The sequence below is a fragment of the Lagenorhynchus albirostris genome, chromosome 4 (genome assembly GCF_949774975.1).
Source record: "Lagenorhynchus albirostris chromosome 4, mLagAlb1.1, whole genome shotgun sequence".
In the NCBI taxonomy this organism is placed as follows: domain Eukaryota; kingdom Metazoa; phylum Chordata; class Mammalia; order Artiodactyla; family Delphinidae; genus Lagenorhynchus; species Lagenorhynchus albirostris.
In genome coordinates, this window is record NC_083098.1 from 30,312,303 (window position 1) to 30,336,601 (window position 24,299).

The 24,299-nt window shown below is 33.0% G+C and overlaps 1 protein-coding gene across 2 annotated transcripts in view; it reads right to left on the bottom strand.

The window, feature by feature from the left end:
* Positions 1 to 24,299, bottom strand: part of LRBA (LPS responsive beige-like anchor protein) — a 730,232-nt gene that overhangs the window by 511,938 nt on the left and 193,995 nt on the right. For both annotated transcript variants that reach the window (XM_060147738.1, XM_060147737.1), the window contains exons 31-33: positions 15,242 to 15,320; positions 12,993 to 13,126; positions 5,733 to 5,794 (exon numbers count right to left, since the gene is read on the bottom strand). In XM_060147738.1, coding sequence (XP_060003721.1) covers positions 5,733 to 5,794; positions 12,993 to 13,126; positions 15,242 to 15,320 — 275 coding nt within the window. The remainder of the gene's footprint in view (positions 1 to 5,732; positions 5,795 to 12,992; positions 13,127 to 15,241; positions 15,321 to 24,299) is intronic.

Consider the following 24,299-nt stretch of genomic DNA (forward strand, 5'->3'; position numbering starts at 1 on the left):
TTATGCCCCATTCCTAATTCCACTCCCTGCCCCTACTATTTGCTTCTATTTCTCTTAAAGTCCTCATAAAAATTCTATGTTGTATTACAATTATTTGTCTCTCTTACTAGATTAAAAGGAGAGACTTGTCTTAAAATCATTCAGTACATGTCTGCTAAATAAAAAAAGAAATACCACAAGCAGGCATATTAAGGAGGACTCAGGGTAAATAAACTGACACAAAGCTCTGTATAAGAGACAGCATTTGAACTGAGCCTGACAGACAGTGAAAACAAAAACTTAGACGTTTTTTTTTCGAAGTATAGTTTATGGCCTCACAATACTGCTGCATAAAAGCTCCATACCATAAGATTTCCTTATAGGTAAAAAAAAATGCATAAGGAAGTTAAGAAGACTTTTATATTTCCAATGAGCAATTTAAACTCAAAATTCTTATTTTGTGGTTAGCAAAAGATAACCTATGTTTTACTGACTCAATTATTTCTTTTTAAAAACCACACTATTTTCTTAATATTAGATAGTGAGTTTTAGTTTAAAAGGTTGACGTGTACCCTATATACAGCACACTCTGAGGAGTTAAGCACAACAGTTAAATGAAGTAAATCTCCATTTATATTAAGTTCTACAATAAGTAAAACGCACGCACAGTAAGAGAAATCAAATCAGTAGCAACTTGAGGTGATACCGGTAGGGATTGATTACAGAAGCACAGGGAACTTTCTGGATTGAAATGGGTATTACACGGTTGTGTATATATCTAAATGCATTGAACTGTACACTTAAGATATTGTATATATACTCTTGTATATAATATTGTAAAATATTTACATATATATTGTATATTAATTGTGCTTCAATAACTGATTTTTTAAAAAGAAGTAAATCTGATTAAGCCAAAAGAAAATGAAAAAAGTAAGACTCTTATTTATAAATGAACATGATTACAATATTTGGCAATGACAAAATAGCTGACAATAAAAATGAACAATTAATACACACTTAATAACACACAAAAGAATGAGGATGTTTCATAATGAAAAGGACCAAAAGGTAAAAGCCCAAAATACAGTGTTTATGATCAATGTTACCATTTATTAATTGTACAGTTATGTAAATATTTGGTTGAAAAGTAATTATGTTGAATGTTGGAGATACAATAGAAAATAAAACACAGTGCTTACCTTTAAGAAACTTAAAGTCTAACGGGAAAGAAAAAAAATAATAGACAATTTAAATAAAGAATGAAATTACTATAAGGTGGGTCAAGTGAGTGCTTAGGATGTATACCTCACCTAGGCTTAGAGTTGTGGGGAAGAGAGGAGTCAAAGAAAGCTTTCCAGAGGAGATGGCAATTTAGCTGGGAGTTGAATTATTTATTTATTCCATATATATTCACTGAGCAGCCATCAGATGCCAGGGACTGTGCTGGGTACTAGGCACACTTCACAGTTTACCTAGTATACTAGGTATATGAAACAGAAATAGCTGTAACCTTCATAGGACCTAGAGTAGAGAGAGGGAGACTGGCAATAAAGAAGTAGCAAACTAGCACAGGTATAGTTAAAATTTGTGATATGATGAGTGCTAAGATGAAGACGTGCAAAAAAGATACCAACTATAGATATGATCTGAGAAGAGTATAATTAAGCTGAGCTCGGAGTGATGAGAAGAAGCCAACAATTAGACTCACCAAATTTGAAGGAAGGAAATTATAGGGAAAGAAAAAGCCTACGCCAAGACACAAAATTATGATGGCACATTTGGGTAACTTTAAATAGTTCGCATAGCTTGAGAACAGTTACAAAAACAAAGTGATAAGAAATGAGGTCCAAACAGTAAGAGAGGCCTAATAATGAAAGATGCCTTTGTGCCATGGTATAGAGCTGCTTTGCTTTCCCCTACCCTTCTCGGGGTTTTTTTTTTTTTTTTTTAAATTATCTACTTTACCCAAAATACTCATCACAACTATAAAAAAGAAAAGCTCATGAAATAAAAAGCCAAGAGCAATAACATTAATGTCACATATTTAGAAGGAATAAACTCAAAAAGGAGAAGAAAACCAGAATTAGAGAAAAGAAATTAGAGGAGAGTGATGGAAAAGAGGAACACTTTACTATGAAGATTCAGGAAAAAATTCAAATGGCAATAATTCAACCACAAAACAGACATTAAAGAATCATATGAATAGTGATAGCTGGTTCTCATTATGAACATTATACTTTTAAAATTAATAATTCAGAGATATTGAAAGAAATGACCAAACCTTTTGTTATTACCTTCATGCAAAGGAAATATTTCCCAAAATAGCAACAATCTACATATTTTGTTGAAAAATGTATTGAAGAAAAATCAGACTAACACTATTTTTAAATTAACTTTTACTGCTAATTAACTACTCACACAGGATGCCAGGCCAGACTACATGGTGCTTCTAGTTTTTCTATATACTCTATGCATTTCTGATAAATGGGAAAAGAATAGATGACCTGGCAGAAGGCTCAGACAATAATATGTGATTTACAGGACATGAATGCAGCTACCATAAGATTTATCTGACAGCCCTCTCCGATAGTGGACTGTTGAGTATCCGATGGAATGATTTCTAGTCTAGAAAGTCTACTACTGAGTAGCCATACACATTATTTATTTATTAGATGTTTTGGGTTGAAACCATTTTTAAATGACGCACTTCACAATGCACAGTCATAAATTAAGCTTTAAACCCAAGAAGGGAGGTAGTGTTATTGGAATGTATGTCAGACTGAATTAGGATGAGCAACACAACACTTTTATAAAGTGGCCTTGAATACAATGTCAATTCCTTCAAAAATGATATTAATGTCAAATGAGCAGGATATAAACACTTTACACAATGCTGGAGTAATATTACTTGAAATATTTATTTAACATTTTCTTTAAATTCATATGGATTTCTACAAGGTTTATACACATACACAACAAATATTGGGCAAAAAAAAGTTACATGCTTCTGAAAAACTGAATCTGAAATATAATTAAGAAGTTGTTCGATTATTTTCTGTGCATCAGAGAATATACAGTTTCCTGAAGGGTGTATACAGTCTTATTTTAAAGAAGTAAAGAAGACTTAAATCAGGTTTTGGAGCTTAAATAGCTCTTGAATTATTTTCAGTATAGGAATAAGCATAACTTAATAAACCATAAGTATATATATATATATATATATAACTTTACTCAAAAATAACATGCTAAATATTTTAAGAAAGATTTTCAACTCTAAATAATAACATTTTGTCTTAAAATGTTAAAATTTAAATGGGATAAAATATGAAATGGTATCTAATAAACCTATTAATGAATGAGTGGATATTGAAAAATATGATCCTAGCTGAAGCTTTAACAAAATATATAGTGATCTACTTGGTCTTAATGACAGCAAACCAAACGTGATCATTTCCTCATTTCTTAAATTCAGGCTCTAAACTCTCTTCTGTAATAAATACGGCAGACTTAAACACTTTGTTAAGAAGAATACAAAAAAAAAGTTTTGAATGGATTCAAGAAAAATAATCAGAACATGGCTGATTGCCATGAAATTAACATCAACTAATTTGTAAAGTTTTAAATCAAATTTGCAGATGTTAAGTTCATAAGCATATCCCATTATTTATGTGATTAAAAAGGAGTTTTTGACCTGATCTTTCGATCTTTGGCACTCAATCCACTACATCTCTTCTTTACAAAATTGATTAAAATTTTAGCAAGATGCTAGCCATTTACTTCCCACCCTATCTCAGACTAAAACAAATTATCAAACTCAAGCCACAGCCACCCAATATCTGCAAAATGTCGACTTCAAATTCAATTTCATCTCTCTTAAGCTTTCATGTAGAAAAAGACAGTTCACTTTTTAACAAAATAAATCACTTTTGTGATTGCCAATCTGACCTCTTTGAATTAGGAAAATTCAAAGTGAAAAATGTAATTATCACCCCAGAACAATCTGTATACATCTGGAGCTAATTCTAGCTTCATTTTTCATGTCAGTTTTTGCACTGTGCTACATCTTAGAGAGATGCCGTGGAACTTTTGGAGAACCCATAAAAAAATGTTAAGAACTTCAAACAAACCAATAATGTGTTTTATTTAAACAAAACTTTGAGATGATCTGACTTTTGCAACTTACTCTAAGTGATCTTCATATTCCCATTTGATTGGAATAGTATTAAACAGCACTGTGACATACATGACAAATAGGTGTCTTAAAACATGTCATTCTTTATCTTTTCAGCTTCTAACATTCCACTGTGTAATATACTATATTTAAAACAGCTTTCATGTATCAAGAATACATTAAATTCTTCTAACCTAGAAAGTGAAACTTCACTATCAAACTTCATCTATGAAACAATTACATCTCTATAAACAATAAATTCATACTGCTGTTGAGTATACATATAAAACTGTAAGCAAATGATTCTTAAAGTAAGGGTAATTTCATGTCAGTATAAGAATGGTATATGGTAATTTCCATTCAAGAAATAAACGACCAATTATTTCAAATCAGATTACTAAATGGGAAATTTTATCCAGTCAGTTTGTAAAGGAATGGGAGTTTTCTAAAGTAGATAATTCACTTAAAAACATGACTCTCGCTAAATCTAAGAATAATAAGCCCACCTCAAACATAACTACTCTTCACAAGTTCATTATAAAAATCCATTAGATGTAATCTCTGGAAGTAATTGTTCTTATTGCATTTTATTGACAATGCATAGTATTGATTTTTCACACCTTCTATGATTCTTTAATTTGTATTCATGAAATGTCCATCAGCACAGTCAAAATAAATTTGGCAATATAGGCACTAAAATGAATAAATCGATGAAAAGAAACATTAATTTTGCATTATCCTTATTCGTCAGGCAAGTAAACCAGGAGAGTTTTAAATGAAGGTCAAAGGTTTTGAAATGGGTCAGAACCCTTGACCTCTAGACCAATACTCTTCCTATTAAAAAAGGCTATTTTAAAGTTTTAAGTAGGGGAATTTACTACCAGCAAGATATCATTTTTAAAAGACTACCAAAAAAAACTCTCAATAAAAACATTCATCTGTTTAACTGCTAAAGAGAAAAGAAAATATCACAGGATACATGATTTTTACATAAGTTTAAAAAAAAAATCATTACCACATGAGGTATAAGGTTTCTGAACAATGAAAGTAATCTCGCTTTTAGGAATTTATTCACTACATCTTATTATGATGGCTGTCATATTTTTGTTGATGTTTTCCCAAATCTACTAGATATGTCAAAAATAATTAGCAATGACAAGAATTCAAAATTATTTATCACTCATTTTATAACCTCTGCACAAAAGGGAAGTAAACCCATTATTCCCATGGGAGTCAGAGTGGCACTCCGCGAGGTATAGAAATAAATCTGTTTCTGTAACTTTAATATGCAAGGCAAAGAAATTTAGCCATCTCAAGGCCATTTGATCTGGACATTTTTAAATGTGGCTCGAAAAACCTCTATTTCTCATTCATCTATCCTATTTCTCTCAGCACTCACTTCGAAATAAACTGTTAGCCCCAAACACAAGAAGTAACCCTTTTGCAATACAAATAAATTATTTTAAAACTGCAAGCACAAAACTATTGTAGCAAAAATTTCTAATCAATTTTAACTTTCTTGCAAAATGAATTCACTTGAGAATTTACTTTTAATTCAACATTGATTCTTGTCACTCACCTGAGAACACAGTAGCATAACCAATTCCACAACTGAACTACTAGACTTCATGCAAACCAGACCTATATCAAAGAGAATTTTTTTTTAAATTACAAAGTAAAAAACAAGGGATTTATTTCTTATACAACTTTGTCCAAATTGGTTTTAAAATAAAATTTAACTTCTTGCTAAGAACCAAACCTATACATATTTGATCATATGTGTAAACAAAACATTCTGTAATTACTTTAAACTTGGCATCAAAACCACAACTTTTTGTAGCCAATTTCATTTCAGCTTTCAAATTACTAAAACATTTATTATAACTTCATATATACTGACATTTCACAATACTCATAGAAATGTGCACAACATATGCCATATTGACCAATATCACCTAAATTTTGTTTTGGAGAGAGTTGATTGTTATACATGCAGAGAAGGGAAATGGCTCCCTGACCTTTGCTTTCTCCACCACACTCTCTCCCTTCAACCCTCTAGCTATCAATCAAGTTTCCATTTTGTTTCATGGCAGCAGACATCCCAAACACTCTTATTAGTACCTTGACCTGTGACCTCACTCTAAACCTTAACAGAAGTGCAAGTCGTTGTCTGTTATATATTCTTGATTTTTTATAAATAAATGCATTTATAATTTCTCTTTTATGTTTCATTTGGGTTCACCAAAAATATCTCAGGAAGGAAGTTTTATATAGTTAATAACTATCTAAAGAATTCTTTAGTTTTGATTAACAGTAAGATATAAAGTAACTACTTTAAAGAACATTCAAAGAAATTTTAAAACCAGTATCTTAAAAAAGCAATGCCAATAATTAAAAGCACTAAATTACTAAATTATACTAGTAATAAGTAGAAAAATTAAAATTTTTTATTATTATATTTTTCTAAGCAAATGTAAGTTTAAGTTCAAAGTAAACTAAGTATAACAACTAAAATAATTCCTCATGGCCCTCACACACCCCACAGAATTACCTTATTTCTTTCTCCACATTAAAGTTCTTGTGGGCATCCTATCCCATCCTATTCCCTTTCTTTAATCTTCTTGCTTTGTAGTTCTTTCTCTTTCCCTCTTTTAGTCATGATGCCTCATACCTGCTGACGCCACATGTTGGCATTCTGTAGCCTTACAAATAGTATTCAAGTTAAACAGGTTGTTCACCCCCTTCACTTTCTAGAAAAGTCAAAACCAGTTTTCTCCATGTCTGAAAAAATGTGTAACGTAGAAATGATGGTAACAGTGTCAGCACTGGCATGAAAATTAGCTACAGAACATCTACATGTTGCATTAAGCAAACAGGCCATTAACTAGACTAAATTGTTGTTTCTATAGAGCTAAGATGACCATACCTCCTCAGGCTAATGCCAAGGCCAAAAGGAAGGGCACAGCAATACTCCATCTCTTATTGGTGGTGTAGCCTTTGTTCGTCTGAAAACCTGTCACTTTTCATAAAATGTTACCCAACTACAGGAAGTTCCATATATTTCAACTTCAAAAGCCACTACTTGCAGCAAGTAAATTCAGGTCTTTTCTACAACTAGGATATTATTCCTTACTGCTCGATTCTAGAGGAACCAGAATTCCTACCACCTTTCCTTTTCTGGCAAAGCATTAGGCCCTGATCTGGCTCAGCCTTTTATATCCACTCAGATAATGAACAATAATGATTAAAAGGGACTTGGGCCGTTCAAAGTTAGAAAGATTTCTAGATGTTCCTTTGTCTCTCTACAGCATATTGTAGGATAGTTCAATACTCGTACTTTCAAAAAATTACTTATTTCAGTCTTATTTCTCAATAATAAAGATTAGAAAACCACAGGAAGGTTGATACAACCACTGATCAGTGGGTTGAGTGTTCAAGGACAGTAAGATGTCAAATAACATTTCATAGTTTGATTAGAATGATTCATGTGTTTTTTAGAGTGAGATTTTATAGATCTGTAAAGCATGGGTAGGGGGCGATGGAGGATTTTAAATGAGAAAGGGCTTCAGAAGACAAAAAAAGAGCTTATATTAGACCTCTAATACTAAGCTTCCTACCTAAAGGGCATCAATACTGCAAACAAAAATATATAACCTTGGGAATAAATAAACAGGAAATAATCCCAATAAGGGACTTGATATCAGATTACACAACTTAATCACATCTCTCTATGACCTAAATTGTTTTGTGACACTGGTTGCATGGACAAAAAAGCAAGAAATGATTTATAAATCAGTAAATCTGTCTTCAGATCTACATTCAGACTCTAAGGATTACCCAAAGGAAGGCCTTAAAACAACACTTGGAGTGAAGTTGTAAGTTGTTGCAGAAGCATCAATTTTCATTTTACACACACAAATCCTATTATTGTCCCACTTAGCAGAAAGTGAACAAGGTACTGTAGGCTCAGGGATCTGACTAGCCTCATAATCTGACCCTTGGGTTCAGTTTTCTTGGTTTTACCTTTGATTGATTTTTCAACAATATGGAATTTTAGTCTCCTCAAAAAAGACAAACTGAAAATGCCAAAGCCAAGAGATTTATACTCTTCTGGTGTTTCACAACCAAAGACCACTTCAATTTCTCCACCAGAGACTATTTATCCCACCTCTATTACCACTGTTTTTCCATACTATTAAACTCAGAAGTACTAAATGGCTTACCAGATATTAAGCTATCAACATCCGAATGCACTGAGATACCTAAATTCTCAAGTGTACCATGAAAAATGGTCATGACCATTTACTGTCTGGAACATAAGAACCCTGTTTGTTGTTTTATTTATTTATCTTAAGTCACCTTAAATAATTTACAAAAAGATAAAGCGATGGTGTAAACATTATTATAAGTTTCAGTAAGAATTTAAGCATAATAAACTCAAAAATTTTTCCCTGTTTTCCAGGTTTTGAAAGTATTTGTCTATAATTTGGATATAATTAACTGCTCCTCATGAATCTATAAACATGATATTCATCTTAAAAATACTGCTTCTAAATTTCAAATAAAATTCTAATAGGTGCAACTTTATCATTAATTCTGGTCCTTCTTCTTGAACTAACATCATCAAATGCAATACTTTGGAAAAGTTGGATTATTCAAAATTTTGTTGTAGAGAGAACAGCCATTTTCTTTTCTCTCGAATTCCAAAATATTTTCTTCTTTAGATTATAAACACCATTCAGAATGATTAATCAACTGAATTTTTTCATTTCTATATGAAATGTTCCTTCCAATTGTCTTCGGCATATACCTGCTTTAGTATCTATTCACTCAGAACTGCACCAAGTAAATTGTGGTGCACAGCCATCATGAACGATGGATGAACACTGTCACACGCCTTCTTAGCAAAATGAGATGTCCCAGGTTCTTGTCACAAAACATTGTATAAATTTTGTAGAATGAAGTCCTTCCTCCTATTGAATGACACGATGCTGAGAAAACCAATTTCCTTTTTTGTCCACAGAAATATGCTGTGCATTAATGAAGTCCTGATTTGATAAAAATTATGAGTACTACTCCCTGTCTCCTCAAATTCACCCACAGTTGGTCTAGTAATTATAAAATGTCTTCTCCTGTCAATTTTTTTCACCTCACTATTATGGGCAGAAAATTAAAAATTCTGAATTCTTAACTATATTCAGTGAAAGCTAAAAATAAGACCACAAAGACGGTATCCACAGACTTCTTTTATACCAATATTTCTCAACCTTTTTTGAGGAGCCTAAGGAACATTTCAGACCATTTTTTCTTAACTGTGCCCCCATGAAATTTTAATGCTAAAGATAAACTATACAGACGTACTGTTGTCCATCAGAAGGTCAAAAACCACTGTAATGTCTAAGATACTTTTGCCCTCCCCAAATACCAGTTTTTGATCCCCCTGAGAAAACAAATTTATATCTTCTTAAAATACAATGCAATACTTTGGCCAACGCGGTAAGAAAACTGAGGGTGATCCAAGAGTGATGATTTGTTTTCCTAGGATTATAGGGGCAATTCCAGTATTCTTGTTTTCTTATTATTTTAGTCCTTAGTATAGCTAGAAATAACTGATGAGTAATGATAATTAGGAAAATGTTTTAAGATATAGGAAAATTAAGATCACAAAGACCTCATAATGAACCTTAGATTTATAAGAAGTGTCCAATGAAATCACTTCAGGTAATTGTCAGATAAAACAAACTTTTAAAAAAAGTAATCGTCTCTTTGTTTTTGGAAGACTTCTTTTAAAAAATAAAAGTAATAAAACATCAATTCTTACAACGGGTTATAACTACTTGAAAAAGGGGGTTAATATCACTAAAATTGAGCCAATCAGAAAATATGTGACTTTAGGCATGATGTAACATGAAGTATTACATCTAATTAAACTTTTAAACTTCAAGCCATCAGAAAATACACAAAATAGAGAAACTGTTAAATAACATCACCAAGAATAGCCAGAGTGCCAAAATGTATAACATTCTACAGAACCACCAACCACATTTCTTCAATGAGTCAATAACATGAAAACAGAGGAAGAATAGGGGGAAACTATTTGACATTAACATGAACTTAAGGGACATATCAAATTCAGTAAAACTGACTTTGGATCTTAATTGGAAGAAAATCAATATAAAAAAATCTTGTAAATAAAGATGAATATGGGCTGAGTATTACAGAATTATTATTAATATTATCAGGTATAATAGCAGCAATTATGATTATGTAAGAAAATATATTTTTATATGAATTATGAATTATTTAGGGGTGAAACAATGTGATGTCTGGGGTTAACTGAAACACTAAAGCAAAACAAAGGGAGGTGGATATAACAATTATGGCAAAACAAAGATAGTCTGGGTAGTTGCCAAAAATAAGTTCATGGATATTAAAATTCCTACTTTGTAAATATTTTAAATGTTCATTTAAAATTATTAATAAAAATCACATTTAAAATTTAAAAGTAATAAATTTTCAAGTACCTGGTCACACAGCTAGTGACTGACAAGGGCTGAGGTATCCTGCCTTTTAGTCCAATGCTTTTTGAACAGAACTATGCTGGGATGACCTCCCTTCAAAACTTTCCTGTTTTACAATGCATAAAACCACCACCCAAAGGATTCCTCACAACTTAAAATACATAAGCTATATAAAACTCTTAGATTTGTTTGCTATTTTTATGAACACAGACCAATGAGTAGTCACTGCTCAAGTTTATAGACGAGCAATAGTGCATCATCCTCTTTTTTATCATTTTATCAGAATTTACCATAAGAAATTGATTCTAAATTAAATTTTGTTCCAGGATCTAGAATTGGCAAGTTTAATACTTCTGAGTATCTAAGGTGATACTATTTTTCTGGGTCTATTATAAAATTCAAAGATCAACTAAGTAGCCAAAATGTCTTGCTATACTGAAAGGCTAAAAATACATTCAATTTACTGTTACAAAATGAAATATAGTTAATAAGTTGTCACACCACTTTAAAAGAATAAATGTTTGATATGTGAAACATAAATTAGGGGGAAGTCCTTCAATGTATCAATTCACTTCCTTTCAAATTTTATTACTTCATTACGTCAAATAGTCCTTGGCTAAACAATTATATCCTTCAGCAGATGAAATAAATTTCCACCACAAACTTAGTTCAGTATTTCTAAAATCTGAACATTTTTCAAATAAATTCAGTGCTATTCTTTGACTATATGGAAATGATATCAATCATCACCAACTCCATATAAATTTAAAGCAGGGATGATAATGAAATTATTATTTTAGCTAATGATTATTACTCTTATAGATACATATTTTAAGGGTCAAATAAAGTGCTGATATCCCATAATTAACACTCAGATACAGATATCTTGAACATTAACCTATTTATAACTTTGATTACCATTATATCCTTATTTCTATAAAAAGAGGGGCTTTGGGCTTCCCTGGTGGCGCAGTAGTTGAAAGTCCACCTGCCGATGCAGGGGACGCGGGTTCGTGCCCCGGTCCGGGAAGATCCCACATGCCGCGGAGCGGCTGGGCCCGTGAGCCATGGCCGCTGAGCCTGCGCATCCGGAGCCTGTGCTCCGCAACGGGAGAGGCCACAGCAGTGAGAGGCCCGCGTACCGCAAAAAAAAAAAAAAAAAAGAGGGGCTTTTTTCACAAGTTTTAAGAAATTCCTTAGGAGATCATCTAGTGACTGATAACCAACAAAAAGTCATGATAACTAAAGCTGTAAGTTGATATTTAAAGATACTTGCATACAGATAATTATGCTTTCCCATGATTTTTCAGCTTTAGGAGAATATGTGTCTCATCCTTAAACCATCTAACATGGATACAGACAAGCCAGACTTAGCAAACATCTAGTCCAAACACTTTTGAATGAAAAAAATCAATTTGACATTATCATTGATGAAAATCCTCTAGCTTCTCCTTAAAAAAATTCTAGCTATGGGAATGAAGATTTGTATTTTGAAGTCAGTCTGTTAAGCTCTTAAATAGAGCTAATCATTTGAAAAGTTGATCTCTATTGAACTGATTCCTGCTGTCTGAGGAAATTCAAGGTCTACTTTCACTTGATTGAGTTAACCTCTTTAATATTAGAAGACACTTAACTATTTGACAAGTGCTTCGTGTAAAAAAAAAGTCCCAATACCCCTCCATCCATTCCATAAATAGCATGGTTTCCAATCCATGCAGCAACTTACTTACTATGCATGTTATCTAGTTTGACACAATCTCAAAGTACCCTACCTAGAAAAGATCCAGTAATCTATGTATGATATAAGCAAGATAGAGTAAAATACTACTGTTTTTTCTACTTATTTGTAAAACAGAATTCCACTAACAGAGACAAATAATGCATTCCTCATTTTCCTAATATGTAGCAATACACTATTGTTTATATAGATCTTAAATTCAAGTAAAATCTCAGGTAAATACCCCACTTATTACTATAACACCAGTCTCTCCAATTCTCAATTCTCATAGTTAATTTTAATGTATTAAAACATTTCTTAGTTCTTTCATTCAATACTTTTTTTTTCTTTTTTTATTGTTCCCCAAAACACACAGTAATAAATCTAATGCACACAAATCTCATGCAAATCACTGATAAAAAACCTTGAACAGATTAGAATAGCAGTCATGCCATATTCTTTAAAAGACATGTACAGACTCTTTGAGAAGCCTTGTCAAAGGCTGAAAACAAACAATAAAACTCCATGCATCTCTTATTATTCATTTCAGTTTTCAACCCTGTAGTTTAAATGTATGTATGAAGAAAGAAGAATCACTTACTTGTTCCTTCTATAAGCAGTTCTTGTCCATGGCTACCCAAAAGTGTCCGAGAAAGAAAAGGTGCAAAATCTACAAATATCTCTCGTAGAAGAGGAGCTGCCTTTTCCAAAGCATGTTCGAGCCTCTCTGTAATACTAATAGAAAGATGTTAAGTTACCTGTACTATTCATTAGTATTTATCAGTTTTCTAGTTTTTAAAATGAGTTTTCATAGAACTGTAAAATTATGTGAAAATTTTAAAATTACCTAAAGATTCACTATTGCTATGCACACCATTCCTTCTGCCTGGAATATACTTTTTTGTTTGTTTGTTTTGTTTTTTAACATCTTTATTGGGGTATAATTGCTTTACAATGGTGTGTTAGTTTCTGCTTTATAACAAAGTGAATCAGTCATACATAAACTGGAATATCCTTTTTTATTCTGTTGTATATTGCCACCCCAGCCCTCACAAACAACCTGGTTAACAACCACTCCAAACATCAGCTCTTACTGGAAGGCTTAACTGGCCAGTAGAGAGCACTTGATTTTAGCCCCATTACAACATAAACAAACTATCAATATTTTAACAAATTTTCTATTGACCATTAAACCATGAGCACCTTCAGATCAAGAACTATGCCTTCACTTCTAAGTTCTCAGCTCCAGCTGAGAACTCAATAATTACAAACTCAATAATGTTTATAAACTGAAAGAATCAGTCTATATTCTTTTTCACTAACATCTATCTCTATAAACAATTTCTTTCTAATGCAAGCTGAACAACTTCTCACTTGCAAATAGTATACTGGCACATTTATAATGATATCAATTTACTCAATATATCTCTTTGTGACTATATGTACATATATTCTTATATACATGTATACACACATAAACCCATACGTATATATACACACAGTTGTCCCTCGGTTTTCACAGTGGAACGGTTCCAAGACTCCCTACAGATACCAAAATCTGTGGATGCTCAGGTCCCTTATGTAAAAGGGCATAGTATTTGCATATAACCTATATCTTAAATCATATCTAAATTACCTATAATATCTAATACAATGTAAATACAATGTAAATGCTATATAAATAGTTGCCAATGTCAAACTATCGTGTGTGGAATGGATGGACGACAAGGTCCTACAAACTGTAATGGAAAAGAATATATATATATATATATATATATATATATATATATGGCTGGGTCACTTTGCTGTACAGCAGAAATTAACACAACATTGTAAGTCAACTATACTTCAATAAAATTTTTTTTTAATTTTAAAAAAGAAAACTACAAAAAAAGAAACATCAAAAAAAATAGTTGCCAGTGTGAGACAAATTTTTGCTTTGTGGAACTTTCTGGAAATTTTGTTTTAATATTTTCAATCTGTGGTTGGTTGGATCCGTGTCCAGCGGTATACATATATATATATTTAATGAGTTTAAAAAAAAACAAGCCCTCTGCATTTCAGGAAATTCAGTTTCTAACTTATGAACCAAACATATATATAAACAGCCACTACTTATTAACTATTCCTACAAAGAGTACTTTCTATTCATACAACCAACAAGAGATGCTACTGAAACTATCAACTGGTAAGCTGCTGGAAACTTCTGTGCTCAATAACCATCTCTTCCCAGGTACTATCCATAAAACTATTTCTCTCTACTTATCTCATGGATCCTCTTATCCCTGGATGACATCACAACTACAAGCCTACACTTGTAGCACCCAAGTACGTTTATTTTTAAAGTGTTATGCATTTCCCAATTGTAATAAGGCAGATTAAGAACTCTAGCCACAAAGGCCCTAGTAGTGGAATATATTCACAGCCTTCCAAATTAGAATTTGAAATGCATATACCCAATTAAACAAGATAACTGACAGTAAAGATCTATCTATAATTCAGTATCAATATAAACTTCTTATTTCAGCATTTCTAGGGAAGATGAACAATGAATTCCAAATGTTCAATCTACAATCATATGAAACGTAAGCCATAAGCTACTAACTACCTGTGAAATTAAATATTTGTTATGCATTCCATATTTATTAATCACAAAAAGCTACTTCTTGGGAATCTTTTACATCTCATAATCTTTAAGAAGGCACTTCTAAAATACTCCCAAGCCTCTAAACATCATGTATGTTTTTTAAAAAAGAAACAAAGTAAATTTTTCTAAAAATTGTAGCTAGACATTTTTAAGAGTCATCAAAAGGAATAAATCACAAACATCCAAGTTAGTAGCTTGAATACCTCATATTCGAAACTTGGTCTTGTGGAACTGAACCAACTGTTGGAACTGCAGGTAATTTTGCATTAGATGATCTACCACCTATAAAAGAAAATAACCATTCAGGGGATTTTCTGTTTTTAGATACAAGAATTCAAACAAAAAAGATATCCTGATAGCAAGTTACCAAAAAACATACTATACTGCATTTTTAAATGCCTATTAATTTGGATAATATTAAAATCTACCAATTAACAAGGTTTTTCTTGAATCATTTAATATAAAAATCTCAGTTACCAGTTCAATTATCACACCAAGCAGTCCTTCCACCCATCAGCTGAAAACGTAATAGAAAAGTAAATTCTGACTCACTAAAGTGGGGTCATGATTCCTTTCATTGAACATCAAGTGGCAACAGAGATTTACAATTAGAAACTTTTTTAATTGAAGCAAAAAACAGAAACGGTTAATTCCAAATTTAGCTTAAATAGGTATGCCTCATTACCATGAAAACTGTCTTTATTCAGCCACCAAATAACTTCTGCTATACCCTGAATGCTTCTGAGTCTAGTCCAGCAAACATTATGCAATAACCACCTGAGAAACCTTTCTTAAATGATACAAGCAGAACACACTCCCTCATGTGCGTCCTCACTGTAATTAGTAAATAACCTGTTGTTTGCATTTGTCACATTGTATTTCAATTGGTTTTTTAAATGTCCTTTTTCCTAGTATACTAATCTTTTTGAAAGCAGAGATCTCATCTTTTTCATCCATCGATCTCTAGCACCTAGACAAACTGACACAATACAAGGTTCTCAATTTATGTTAATTGCAGAAATGATTCCCTTAATCATTCCATCCCCATATTTTAGTAGGTCAATCTTCCCACCTGGTATATACTTCCCTCTCTAGTTCCTACAATTTTATGTCCCTATCTTTGTTCAAACTACTTTGTAAAATTAATTTTCACCATGTGATCTTATTTTACTCTCCAATGAACACTCCCAGATGTCCTTACTCTTGTATATCTGTATTGTTAAATGCCCACTCACCATCTTATAGCACAAGATGTTCAAACTACCTTGCCCTATACAAGAGCTACCTCCTTTATGTTTTCAACAAATAACTGTGCTTATAAATTTTACTTGGCAAGAGAAAAATAATTACCAGGAACTTAACTCTGACAGAGTCAAAGAATGGATAGGTACAGAAACAACACACAGTATGAGAAGTATTGAAAAAGTCTAGAAGACTAATTTGGAGGATAATTTACTGAGGCTTGAAGAGTTCTAAAAAGCTCAAGAAAGTAGGGGAAAAATAAAGTTCCCATTTAACAATCAGGATATATGGGATAGAAAAGCATTCAATTTAAGCTAGGAGTAGGACCTGAAGAAACAGAAGAGCCATTTTCTTTCTAAGGACAATAATAGGGAGAAGGAAGAAAAGAATGGACACACACACAGTGTCAAATGCCCCTCTCTGACACAGGGACCATAAGAGTCACTGGAATCCAACTGAGATGATAGCCTAACAACCTGGACAGTATAGGCAAAGGAGGTATGCACAACTTGCTTGCAGCTGCAATCCAAGAAGTAAAGTTTCTCTTTCTAAAAGTAGTGTCCTAAAAGGGCACCAAGTTAGTATTAGAGCAGACTGAAATCCCATCACAATTCTATAGAAAGGTAGACCAAGAAAGGCAGCAAACATATTGAAGCAAATGAAACAAAGATGCAAAGCTTATAGACAAGGAGGGAAGAGGGCCTCAAAGGATTCTGGAACCTATCAGGATGCACTATCAGAGATCAGATTCTTTTGATCTATTCTTAAAACTTCAGGCATGGGTAGCCTGGAAACACCTCAAGGAGACAAAGTGGTGTGGACAGAAAGATAAAAGAAAGATAGAAGAAGAAATGTTCACCTAGGATGTAGAAAGAAAGATGGCAGAAACAGATGAGAAGGTAGAAAAGCAGCCTCTTTGACATCTGGGAGCTGGCCCTGTAACGTCAACTAGGCCCTGGTGTTGTTAAGAGCTGGCTTAGAGCCCCGAGCTAGGTCTTGTTATTCTCTCCCTGAATATAAACAATTTCATAAAACAGCAACATCAGACAAAGCCATGCCATGACCATGATGAATCAACATAAAACAATACCACTCTGTAATCATGCCCCAACAGACAAAAACATGAACTCCAGCCAAATAACAAAGATGGTCAAACATCCCAAATCTTAATATGAAAGATTGCTGTTTCTTTACAAATTAGAGCTTTACCCTCATTCAAGTCTTCCACGATTCTAGGTAAGATTTATTAGAATTACCCATGCTTTCTGACAGAAGAAAGCCCCACTTCCTTGACCCCTCCCCAAAATCACCATTTTTTCTAGTTATTTTTTAATTACACAAAGCACGAATACATCCATATTTTTAAATTCAGCAGTGTTTTGCACAAACCCTCCTAGTCCCAGTCCCTCCCCAAAGGCAGCCACTATCAGCAATTTGGAATATATCCTTTCAGACTCTGTTCTTTGCACTTACATGCAAGCTCAAATCCTATAATAAATCTTTTCTAACACACTATTCCTGAGATGACCCAAGTTTCACTATGTGCATTCTCCCTCACTGACTTAGTCAACCAAAGGTTTACTACTGGGATCTTTGGCTGGAGAATATTGACACAGACTTTAGATGAAGTTGGGCAGAGAAAGATGGCAATCATGGGCTTATTTTAAAAGAACCAGAATTTAATAAATCTCTAAGTAAGAATTCTTTTCCAGACAACCTATTTCATCGTGATAAGATGCACATTTTTCTACATGGTAACATCTCTCAAATTAATGCATTTTACAAAGGCATCTTAGCAATTGTAGTCAGCCAGAAGTTGAAATCTAATTGTGAGAAAACACAGTGGATAAAATCAAGAACGCAGCAGCAGAATCAAATCTGAAATTTGGTAAATGACTAAAGGAGGAATTGCGTAACTCTTTGAATTCATTATTTTGCCAATGTAAAACCTCAAGATTACATAACTAAAGGAAAAACGGTTGAATAATTAATATAAATATACTGTCTGAATACAGGGATACCTCGGAGATATGTTGGGTTTGGTTCCAGACCACAACAAAGTGAATATCACAATAAAGCAAGTCACACAAATTGTTTCGTTTCCCAGTGCATACAAAATCATCTGACAGGGCTTCCCTGGTGGCGCAGTGGTTGAGAGTCTGCCTGCCGATGCAAGGGACACGGGTTCGTGCCCCAGTCCGGGAGGATTCCACATGCCGTGGAGCGGCTGGACCCGTGAGCCATGGCCGCTGGGCCTGCGCATCCGGAGCCTGTGCTCCGCATTGGGAGAGGCCACAACAGTGAGAGGCCCGCGTACCGCAAAAAATAAAAATAAAAATAAAAAATAAAAGGCCTAACTGGTATTTTTTCTTGAGCTTTTCTGAAGTTGACGAAAAGGAACACATAAGCCCTCATCTACTTAAAAAGAGATAGAAGTAATAAATTGCAAGAAAATGTTTGTATGAGGCTTCAATTCAGACAGTAGTTTAAAGCAACATTAGCTTTTACTGCACAAATTGAGACTAATTTTAATGAGGTGAAATATATATATATCAAAATTTGAAAAAGTCAAGGAGCATTGGTGGCTCTACATGAAACAGTAACAAAAACGCTTTCTTGACACTACCCTAGAAATAATGCCAATTTTCAAACCTTAAAAAGACTAGAGCAGAAAGGGATTTTTTATAAAGTGATCTTTTCAAATCATAAGAAAATACATTACCAACAAAGATAAGTGAATCAACTAGCAATTGTTTTAAGGAAAAAAAAATCACATAAAAAATAAATATATCAGTAATTTCACACCAGGTTGGCCTTCATTCCTACCAGACAGAAAAATGTAACTTCCAAATACATTCAGCATTTTTTCAACTCAGCTTAAAAAATCATAAATTTATGACAAATTTGTTTTTAATCAATTTAACAATAAAAATATTTTCAACAAGCGATCAAACATGTAAATTCAGAAACTACTTCCAACATATGGAATGGTACTGACTTATCTTTTCCTTATCCTTGCACTGATAAACTGGCTCCTTCAAACTGACAGTCTTCCAGACATTCAAAAGAACAAAAGGGAAAATGTAAATAGATCATCTGTCTAGCATCTATCCAGGGAATAGCCGATTGTTAATTCAAGGTCCCTAAGGGTCTACATAAATAATGTCCTTTGCAAAAAAGTACTATTAATACAAATGCCAATATTTAATCCCTAAACACGGTTATTTTTTTAATTGCCTTCTCTCTCCTTTTCTCCCTCTTTCCCTCCCCACCCATTCCAGACCAATTCAGGGAGGAATAGTCTATATGCCCAGCTAAAATTCTTCATTAAATAAAAGAAACTTTTATTGGATAAGTAAAGATAAGCCTCTTGGGTCAAAGATTATATAAAGCAAAGAATCAAAATTTTCCTTCAACATTAAAAATAAACATACTAATTTATAATATGCATGGCTCTGATACACAGTAGAGCCTAATACTCTGGTAAGTAGTGTAACTGTTAAATTTTGCAAATTAGCAAACACTCAGCACATAAATTATTTAAGAACAGTCTGTTTAGTTCCTTCATTGGGTTAGCTTCAATTTTGTTTTAATCGTTTACGCTTTGCAAATCAAACATATTTGAAAACACCACCGGACATTTGAAAAAAGAGTAACTGCATCTTAACACATATTGTAGTCTGGACAATTAAACCTTTACTAATGAGTAACTAAAATTTACAGATTTTGATATATTTACTAAAAACTCTATTTTCTCTTTTAGTGTTCTTTATAAATAAATATGCATACACAAAGGGCAAACCTTGTTTCTTCTGATGAATCTTTTACCACTTCTTACGAAAGGTTTGCCATTATTATTATATTACACTTTTTTGCTAATAAAATGCTACAAAAGCTAAGAAACATTATTCAAACTAAAATCTGAAATTTGTATGAGTCAAAACTTGGATACCGATCATAGTTTTAATAATGTACACTGTTTTAAAATGTATTTCCAGGGCTTCCCTGGTGGCACAGTGGTTAAGAATCCGCCTGCCGATGCAGGGGACAAGAGTTCGAGCCCGGCCCGGGAAGATCTCACATGTCGCGGAGCAACTAATCCCGTGCACCACAACTACTGAGCCTGCACGCACTCTAGAGCTCACGTGCCACAACTACTGAAGGCAGTGCGCCTAGAACCCGTGCTCCGCAACAAGAGAAGCCACTGCAATGAGAAGCCTGCGCGCCTCAACAAAGAGTAGCCCCGTTCGCCTCAACTAGAGAAAGCCCAAGCACAGCAACAAAGACCCAATGCAGCCAAAAATAAAAATAAAAAATAAAAATTTTAAAATAAATAAAAATAAAATGTATTAACAAATCCTTCATTTTTTCACAAAATTATAAAATTATTTGGGTGGTAATGTTTTGACAGAAAAATCTTTGACCTCACATAAGTTGACAAGTTCTCATTCTTTTTCTGGGATCCAGTCCTAGTTTGTCTTTAATTGTGCCACACGTAAAACATAGAAATCCCATTTTGATATCAAAATTTCCAAATAGTTTAAACTTTTTTGCTACAAAACTCATATTTTATGTTTTCTGTTCAACATGGTTTCTTCCAAAGAAGTTCCCATTTTTGCTAATGTACTATGTACTATCAAGTATATTTTTTTATTAACCAATAATCTATTACTAACTATGAGCAGTTCACTTTTTGTTGCTGACTCACTATAAAATTCAGAACTGAAGTCGTCCCAAGACACAAAGGTTTATGGTCCACAGAGACAGATACTAACTGTACTTTCATGTAAAGAAAATAATCCAAGATCAAACCAAGAATAATACCTAAGTTACCCAGATCTGCAAGAATAAACTGCCCAGCTCACCATGTAATCACAATAACAATCAATTCATCCACAAATCATTTTTCCCAAATCTTGCTTGAACCAGAAGCAGCATAATAAGCTTTGATATACTGTATAGCCTATTTTTTTTAATGGCAAATAACTTAAATCAAGAGATCTACCAAAAAGAAAACAAAAATCTATCAGCTAAAAATATTGATGGCAGAGAGATAACTGTTTGGATTCCAAGTGAAAAGAGAACAGACTACAAGGGCAAGTATAGTAGGCAAAAGCACGAAAAATAGGGCTGTAGGAGAGGAAGAAATAGGAATACTGAAAACACTCAGTTGGGTTAGATTTCTTATCAAGGCAGTAATGTTCATGGCAGCAATCAATGGAATGGAAGTAATAAACTAAAATCGAGACACCATATAAGTGAAAACAAGAGCCTAGTGACAGAGGAAGAGGAAAGGAAAAGTCAGGTATGGAAATCAAAACAAGTGACAAAAATAAAGACCATCATCACAAGAACAACTCAGAATGACTTGTCATTTTTAAAAAGGAACGAATTTTTTTTAAAATAAAGGGAGCTAAATAAAGGAAATGAACTACAAATTCTACCCCAAAATGGAAAAAACTGGGAACTATTTGAGAAACACTACCACCACAAATTATACAAAATTTAAATAAGAGGGGGAAAAGGGTACATTATGGGCTGGATACAGGGTTTTGTGGGGTTTTACCAATAAATATGATAGTCTTCAAGATAGCAAATTATTTTGTAATTCTGCATACGGTTCTTCAGGGTATTTTACATTATAATGAACTTACTGGAAAATATACAATGGCTTCAGAAAGAAATTTGTTATGCTGTTTTATATCAAATATTACTCATATATCAGCTTTCTTTCTGTTTCTTATCTCTTCTGAAGACTGCATGAATTTTTTTTTCTTTCCCTTGTACCGATTTTATTTACTTGTTTAATATTTTTTCTGGCTTTATTGAAATAAGTCAAAGACTGCATGAATTTTGAAAAATATATTTAAAAGAAATCAGAGGATTCTATTTACCTTGCCCCATAAACTGAAATTAAAGGGTAATATATTCAAAATAAGATGATAATATTTTACTCAGTGTACTGTGAACCTCTGAATTTACTACATATGCTCTGGGAAGTTATTAGGAATTCACTATCACTGAATTTAAAAGACAGCAGAAAGTTTCATAGATATTAGTAACATCTGACTTTTTCCCAACAGGGGCTTGTCTAGAAAAATCACAGTTGATTTTTTTTAAGGCCTTTGGATGGAGGTGGAAGAACAGAAATTTGCGTAACCAGTCCAAAATAGATCCCCAAATTGCTTCTTCTCCAAAGTAAAAAAAAAAAAAAAAAGTATCAGAGTATAATGATGAAGGAAATAAAGAAGAGGAAATTTTGCTGGAGGTCTACACTTACTTTCCTTTATTGTTTCTCACTAAGACAATGAATGACGAAAAACAAAATGTAACACATATACCACACTATTGAAAGATGTTAACAACAGAGAAATGCAGAGAGGGTGAGGTTGAGAGCATATATGGGAACTCTCTACTTTCCTTTCTATTTTTCTATAACCTAAAACTGACCTAAAATATAAGGTCTATTCATCTTAAAAAATGTTTTAATAAAGTAAAAAACAAGGCAGCACAAAACTGTCTACTACCACTGCAGCTTTTGGTTTCCTTGTGGATATTTTTTTCAACAACTATTTTTTCCTAATTATAAAAATAATACAGGATTACTGATAAATTTTTGGAAAATATACTAAAATTAAAAATTTTGAAAATCAAAATTTCCATTAATTCATGGAAATAATCAAGTAACTTCAGAGTACATTTCCTTGCTTCTTCCATGTATGAAAAGTATATACGTACTTCACATAGTTACGATTTCATAGTATGTAAAGTATTGCATGTGATTTTTTTTTTACTTAACCTACTGTGAGCATTTTCTATTATCACTTAACACTAAGAAATTTGTAAAGAATTAATCACATTTAAAACTTTGAAAAAAAAGTTTTTGTTAGCACAAGTAAAATAACTACAATGAAAGGAAAAAGAAAAGCAGGAAAGACAAAAGAAATAAACAATCCTGGGACTTCCCTGGTGGTGCAGTGGTTAAGACTCCACGCTCCCAATGCAGGGTGCCCAAGTTCAATCCCTGGTCAGGGAACTAGATCCCACATGCATGCTGCAACTAAGAGTTCACATGCCACAACTAAGGAGCCCACATGCCGCAACTAAGGAGCCTGCTTGCCATAACTAAAACCCGCAACCAAATAAATTTAAATAAATAAATATTTTTTTAAAAAATACTAGTCTTTGTTTCTGGAACACATGATACATAGTACACAGAAAGAAAAAATTAAATGTCCCTGACAACTGGCTAGTAGAAACATCAAGTTAGCAGCAAAACTCGCTAAGATATACCAGTTTACCAAATAAAGGTAGAACATTGGATAGGAGGCCTGAGATGTCGCAAAAGATGAAGGAAAAACATTATTTCTGATTTTAACATAATCCACCTAGTCATTCCTTCAAAATTCCTTTTATTTTTCATTAATCTCATCCTAGAGTAACAAGAAAGGATGAATCCTTTGGGGGATTAATTTTTTTTTTTTTTAGTTTTTTGGGGTTTTTTTTAATGAAATAGCACAACACTTAGAAATATACTACTTATATAAAATAATATTCCCTTTGTCCTAACTTGGTCTTTTTAATATCACATAGTCTTCAAGTTCACCTGGTATTATCACTGAGCTTCCAATCAACATCTAGGGATGTAGGATCTTGCACCCATACATGTGCACCAAAAGGCTTTTACATTTGGAAGGAATAGAGAGAGAGAGGCGGGGCAAAAATCAAATTGTAGTAAGAGTTATTGAACTACTATGACTAATGCTAGAATGATGATAGACTTGAGGGCAGCATTCCCTTTCCAAGCATCTAATTCAAAAACTATGCAAGAGAAAGCAAAGTACTGGATACCATATAAACATCTGGCAACTGATAACCAGATTAAAAGACCAAATGTCAGCAAAACTTTCTCATATTAACCACTATCTATACACATCTTCTCAAGTGAAAGGAAAGGAATAAAGTATTTTAATAAATCTGTCATTCATTCAACCACCCAACCAGCAGCATCCAATTTGT